Source organism: Octodon degus, unplaced genomic scaffold (genome assembly GCF_000260255.1).
Source record: "Octodon degus isolate 3935 unplaced genomic scaffold, OctDeg1.0 scaffold00121, whole genome shotgun sequence".
Lineage (NCBI taxonomy): Eukaryota > Metazoa > Chordata > Mammalia > Rodentia > Octodontidae > Octodon > Octodon degus.
The window spans coordinates 2,037,710-2,044,910 of NW_004524697.1; the positions used below are offsets into that span (position 1 = coordinate 2,037,710).

The following is a 7,201-nucleotide window of genomic DNA, read 5'->3' on the forward strand; positions in this document are numbered from 1 at the left end:
CTTTCTTTGAAAATTTATCTCGCCTTTTAATCTGATATTTTGCAAGTATGGTAAAACTGCTGTATTCCACTACATTGATAAAATTTTAAATTGTTTTTTACATGTTTTAGACATATATTATCAAGAAATTTGTAAATTATATAACTGACTGGTGTAATTTTATTCATTATCCTAGTATATTTTGCATTAAATATGTCATGTCATTTAATTTTGTCTAGTATTAGAATGGCTACATCAACTTTTTTGTTTGTTTGCTTTGCTTAGTATTAACCCGATGCTCATTATTTTTCTTTCATGCTGACATTGGGGAACCTTCTTTTTGTCTTCATACTATACAATCTGTGCTAGTCTAATATTCTGCAGTTTAGTGTTCTGCTGTCCAGAAGAGTCATGAGTAAAATATTGTTCATTTTCTTTATTCTTTAACAAGTAGCTAGAATGATCTTTTGTTTTAACAATTCTTAAAATAGTAAAATTCATAACATAGTAGTTAATACTAATTTTGTTCATACAGGAGGATCACTATGAGTCTGAGCTGCATAGTGAGACCCTGTACCAAATACCTAGAAAATAAAAATTAAAATAAAACCCAATTTTGTTCATGCCAAACATTACATTCTTGTGTATGTTTTAAAACAATAGAACTGTTCAAAGACAGTCATCTAAAAGCCATTTTACCGAGGGACCCTTTAAAAGATCCACTGAAAACTAATGTAATATTAAAAAATATTATCCCTCTCAAATTACAAATACTTCTGGGTAGAATGAATGATATTTCCTTACTGACTTTTGGAGATGTATGATTCAGATAAGAAAAAGAAGATGTGAAAAAATTGACAAAATAAAGAATGTACACAAATAAATCCAGAAAACTTTATTTTACTGGAAAGCTTATCTACTAAAGATTAGTGCAAAGGGAAAATTTTTTGGTGGTTTTATTTGAGGGAGTTGAAAGGTGGTTCATAGTTCCTTCCTCCAATTAAGTAAATAACCATAAGAGTGCCTAATGATCAACTGCTTTTTAAATTTAGTAGAGAGGGCTGGGGAGATGGCTCAGTGGAATAAGCGCTTCCTTGGCAAGCACAAGGGCCTGAGTTCGATCCCCAGTTTAAATAAATAAATAAATAAATAAATAAATTTAATTAAGAGAAACTGTGTAAGGAAGATTAAAAAGACATTCCTGACACATCATTGAAACACTGGAAAAGTTAAGAGAGTTAAAATAAAACTTTCAGAATGCCTGAGAGAATTGTAAGAAAAGCTAAAATTAAAGGAATGAACATTTTTGTCCTGACTGACAGTAAATAAAAATTCTCACTATAAAGCTCAAGGCATTGGTTTTATTTTTTATTCCATACTCTGAAATACATCACACGCACACACACACACACACACACACACACACACCTTTTCCTATCTTCAAAGACAAACCCAGTGTAAAGGATCATGAGTGAGAAGAGATAGAGAAAGAGGAGTAGAGGAGGTAAAAATAGAGATGAAGAGTGATACAGAGATTGAGATTTGAGATGATGCAAGCAAATATTCACCAAATGATAAAGTATGACCTAAATGTTCTGCTTGCTTCAATCTATTGTTAAAATATGTAAGACAGGTTTAAAAAGCAAAAAGCACTGTAGCTCTCACAGCAATCTCTTGAGATTTCCAACTGTCACCATTTGAGAACCTTTGTTGTAACTAAAGGAAGTTAAAATTACAGCAGTCAACATCATTTACTGAGCAGAGCTGGCCAGGCTTATGAGATGATTCTAGAAGCTACTGATTCTTCTGGTATCTGCTTGTGCTCATGAACAACATTGCCTTAGCTTGGCCAGCCCTTTTCACGTGTATGGATTTATTGTGGATCCTTGAATTTCAACATAAGAACTGAGAGACAGGGTCCCAACCCAAAAGATGCTTCTTTACTAAACTGCATTTGCGTGAAGTGAGGGAGGGTCCCTCTCTCCTGGGTCTGCTACCTAATATACCAAACCGCTGATTCTTCTAATTCTTATCCCTGAGGTTTTCTTTCCAACTCCCCTCAGTAGCAGTTTGGGCTTTACAATGCTTCCTCGCTGCTCACCCCCGCGCCCCTGACCCAATGCTCCCCCTGACCCCCGCCCCATAAGATGCTAGGTACCTCCTTCTGTTGTAAGTGGCCCGTCACTCTATCCTGTTGTACGGTCGTGATTGGCGGATGAGACAGGTCGTCTAGCCCCTCCCCCGCCTCTCTTTGCCGCTCTGGGCTTTTTCCCAAAGGTGAAGAACGAGATTCAGAAAAGCACCCTATGGAGCAGGTGGCGAGAAACATCCGTGATTTGGCTGTTGCTTCTGCTCTTCCTCAAAACGTGGGTTTGAGCCAAGACAAGACAAGCATTGTTCCCCGGCTACATTGAACTGTTGATCAGAACCGAGGCACTTTAGACACTTCATTTCCCTCCTTTCCCTGGTTTCAGTGTAAGAATCACTTGCACATTTGAACCCCCTTGTCTCTCATTCCTGCTCCGTGCTCAGAGGAGAGCAGAACAGCCTCAAGTGTCTGGACTAGAGTCCGGGACTACGGGGGAGCTGTCCAGGGTACTGAAGCCTCGCGAGTATTGTCTTTCCACCAGCACCGTATCGGCTTAGACTGCACTTTCTTATTTCTGTCTTTCTGATTTCCCATTCCCTGAATAAGGCTGTTTTCAGGATCGTGAATACCTCTCCGTATCATGGCTCACAAGAGACACTTTCGGACACGAGTTTCAGGATTTTACCTCTGGGAAGCAACACTTTTACTCAGGTGAGTTCTTTTGCATGTTTAACATTTGGAGAACTCACTAAAGCTATACATTAGGTTGCAACCACTTGTTATTGATGACGCTGAGAAATGTGCAAATCTAAATGGATCTAGTGAAAATACCACTTAAGTTGTATTTTTTTCTAATCTAAAAATGTCCGGCAGCCTATTGAGTTTTCAAAACTTGGTAATTTTCCTCTATTTTCAAAAATTCCTGTAATTTTTTTGAACCTTGAATTCTATCATATTTTCATGAAATATTATTATAGAAAAGCAAATATTTCCAAAGCCTAGGTTTGAGCTATTGCTTTTAGAATTTTTAAGTGAATTATGTATTGTGGGCTTTACTTTGTTGTGAAAAGTTATGAAATATTTACAAATTTGAAATAAAACATAACTAACTTTTTAGAAGACAGAAATATATAGCATAGGATTAGTTGATCAGACATACTCTGAATTTTGGTGATATATTAACAAACAAAAATCCAATGAACAAGCACTAAGGGCCTTTCAGGTACGATTAGCTAATGACCCACTTCAGTAATATATATAAAGGCAAGATGCTAAATCATTAGACATGTTGTATGTGAAGAGTTATCTTTTTAAAGAAACTATCATGTTGAATCTAGTAAAAGGTAAAATTATTCTGTGAAAACATCATTTGGTATTATTTTTCAATCATGTTAGATAGGCTTCTTTCCTTTGAACTAAGTTAAAGAGGATATCAGAGTCTGGACAGATATCTTGATACCTGTTCTTAATCAAACAACGTACAAAATCAATATAATGTTCACACAGATATTTGAACCTCTGATTTACACTTTAGTATCACCACAGAATTGTCATAAAGTATCCATATGTATGACTAATAAATTTATCAAGAGGTTGAAGTTAGGTGGTTAGTATAAGTTATTGGTATACTAGTTTCTATTTGAGGTATGGGAATTTTTTTCTGCTAGTAATTTTATTTTTAGACTACTTTAAAAAGCATAATGTATAGTACAGAATGTCATGCTATTTTGATATGCCTGTATAAAAAAGATCTTGTTGAAAGGTTATTGTGTTTCCTAGCTTGGTGATTTTATTATGACATAAGGCTTTGAACTACTTTGAGTCACTGTATTTTCAGTAAAAATATGTTTTAACATGACTTCCTCAATTTACAATACACAACTTCCAGGAATTTTACATTTAGTGGAGTCAATGTGTAAAGCTTTTATATCTTTGAAAATTTTATGGAATGGCATACAAAGTTCATATTGAAATTCATATTAAATATTTTATAATAATTGCTTCTTTAACATTTAATATCATCAGAGATAATATGCATTCTTAGTGAAATCATGTTAGTATATCTGATAATAGTTAATAAGTAAAAATTTTTGATCGTCAAGGCCAATTTTTATAGGAACAATTTACCATGACATAGATAGCAGTATATTCCTAGACAATAATTTTCATCTCTGTATTCTCTGATGTTAATAATTGTACTAAAATTCAAGAAAGGTATTTTAAATTGAGAATCATAACTTACTTTCATTAATTTGAAATGATTTAATTAAAAAAGCTTCTTATGAATAATCCAAATATATAATCCCTTCAAAAGTAGCACACCCAATGTAGAAGTTTATGTTATACTTCTGAGCTTCATTAAATTTTCTCATTTTTTGTTCATAAATCAAATGAGACTTTTCCTAGACTGCTCTTTTGAAGGTAGTTCATCACTCTATGAAGAAGTTTAATCATATGTAAAAATTATAGATTTTCATTTTCAGTGATGCTCCTTTGAACTTGATTTTTATAGAGTAAAGAAAGGGAAACTTCTATAGCAAAGAACTTGTGAATTAAGTATCTTTATCAAAGCTATTATTTTTCATTAAATCTATTGGCAATAGGTCGATGAAAAGAAACAAAAAGAAAATGAGTGAAGGAGAAAATAAAGAGAAAGAGTATTTAACATAAATCCTACTTATTTGTTTTTAAATTACATTAATTTTATTTTGAAGTTTTATTTTGTCTTTACTGGGAACATAACTTTTATTCATACTTATGGTTTATAGTATGAGGATTTGACAAATGTTTACATTGTGTGATGATCAAGTTATATTTATCACATCCATCACCTCAAACATTGATCATTTCTTTGAAATGAGAACATATGTAATCTTCTCCCCAACTTATTTTGAAATATTGTTGTAATATTCTTAACTCACCCTATAGATCTATAGATCTATAGTACACCAGAACTTACTCCATTTATTTAACTGTAATGTAGGAAAAAAACAAAAATTTTGCCAGACAGTACAAAGGCAAGAAAAAAACTCCCATACTACCACCTTTTATACTTAAATTATTTGCTGGTCTGAAAATTCTCTCATAGGTTTTAAAGTTTGCAAATTTTATTTTACATGTATATGTATGTTTTTAATTTTATGCATAAAGTTTCATAAAGGGAACACAGCCAACTGAAGAACTCACAAATCACGAAGCAGAAGTGTTAGTGCTACAGGGCATCAGAGCTGTCTGTCCTAGCAGGTGAACATTCCAAGCATTAGCATCACGAAGTAATCATTACCTTGTCATACGATAAATGTATATAAGTACATATTTGAGTCTTTTGTTTTCTGAACATTATTTTATATTATTTAACATATTTTAGCCTGTAGTTCAAACTTATTCTCATTGCCATATGGTATTCTACTATTTGAATACAACACAATGCATTCATTCATCCAAAGTCCTCTTCACTTGTATTTGAGGTTTGTCAAGTTCTGGCTGTCTTACTGTGGCTTTAGATGCTCCTGGGCAGCTTTTATGGTAAACACACATGTGCACTGTTAGGACTTGTATGATAGGTTTAAGACTTTCTCTAGGAGAGGAACTGCTGTATCATAAGATGGTTATAAACATGCTTAGTATTAATAAATATTGCCAGTTTTCTAAAATAGTTGTACCTATTGGTATTCTATTGGCATTATCTGATAGTTCCTGTTGCTTACAAATATAAAACTGATTAGTATTATATTACTATAGATATTTCCAACATTTTCTGAGTATTATTGCAAGGCCATTGGCTATATTTTTCCTCTTCTATTTGTGGCTAATTTCTACATGTTAGTAAGTAAGGTTGTTAGATGCAAAATAAAAAGAACAAAATCATATGTTACTGTAGTACAACCAGAAGTATATCTTACCAGAATATGTCTGGTGTAGGACATTATTTAAGGGAAGATCTTGTAGTAAAGGTAGAAAATTACAAAGATAAAATGAAAATATAAATGTCCAAGTAATAAATATTTTAAAGCTTTTATGTTTTGTTCAGATATTGCTATTTTATTAAAATTATTTTATGGCTTTTGGATTTTGATTCTCATAGTAATACATAACAAACTTTACTGTTCAACTTTTTGAAATGCGGATATGTTATAATTATGAAATACTTGCCAAAACAGAAAAACTTAAAATTTTCTTTAGATTGATTATTTGATTTACTACTTGAAAAAAAATTATGGCATATCAAGTCAAAAATTGACTTGTTACATATTTAGAAAACCATGATAATCAAAAACAAATTATTTTCTAGTTTATTTCAAAAGCTATTCCTTTTGGTAATGAATTTACTGGTTTTTGCTTTTGTCATGTTTTAGAGGATGAGAAAAATCCTTTTTTAACATTTTGGGGACTTTTCAAATGCAACATGTTGAAGAAAAATGTTCTTCAATAGCTTTTACTACAATGATGATTCATTACATGCAGGTATAATAGCAAAAATCTATATAGTTTTTAGAATTATACAATAAAAATATTGTTTCCTTTCTGTTTGAAACATCACAAACTTCAGGAGAATTACAGCTCAGCTCCCTAGTTAATCTCTCTTGCCAGTTAGCCAGCAGATCCAGAGAGCAGCTTGAAAATATTTCCTCCAATGCAAACTTTGTTCTCCCTAAACCATATAATTGTGTGAAGAACAGATGAAACATGCTCCATGTATAATATTAAGCTATCTAGTAAGATTCATTCACCAAATTTTGTGAACAAATTTTCATTCTATGTACAGTCTGCTATAGATGATTAGGAGACTGCCAATTTTTCTACCATAAACCTTATAGTCTAGGAGAAAATGCAAAGTGCAAAGGGTCAAGAGAAACACAAATGTTTTATGGAATGTGAAGTTGAGAAATCATCAAGAAAGCTTGATACTTGCATGGAGCCATATAAAATTCTTATCCAATGGCCAGAAATGAGATGTAAAGAACTACTCTATGAAAAAGGAATTATACATTTAAATGCAATACTCATGGAGAATGGTGATGGTCAAAGTCAGCAGGAGTAATTGAGTACATCTAAAATTCTAAAGTATTCTATGAGCAACAACTTTTTTGTTAGTTTGTTTGTTTGGGTTTGGGTTATTTTTTTTTTTTTTTT

General features: G+C 32.4%; 1 protein-coding gene across 2 annotated transcripts in view; it reads left to right on the forward strand.

The window, feature by feature from the left end:
- The first annotated feature begins 2,666 nt into the window (after window positions 1–2,666).
- Glra3 (glycine receptor alpha 3) overlaps window positions 2,667–7,201 on the forward strand; it is a 203,652-nt gene continuing 199,117 nt past the window's right edge. Inside the window, exon 1 of one of the 2 annotated variants that reach the window (XM_004640224.3) lies at window positions 2,667–2,779. In XM_004640224.3, the coding sequence (XP_004640281.1) occupies window positions 2,709–2,779 (71 nt within the window). In that variant the 5' untranslated portion in view covers window positions 2,667–2,708. The remainder of the gene's footprint in view (window positions 2,780–7,201) is intronic. The other variant, XM_004640223.1, reaches the window with a different exon arrangement.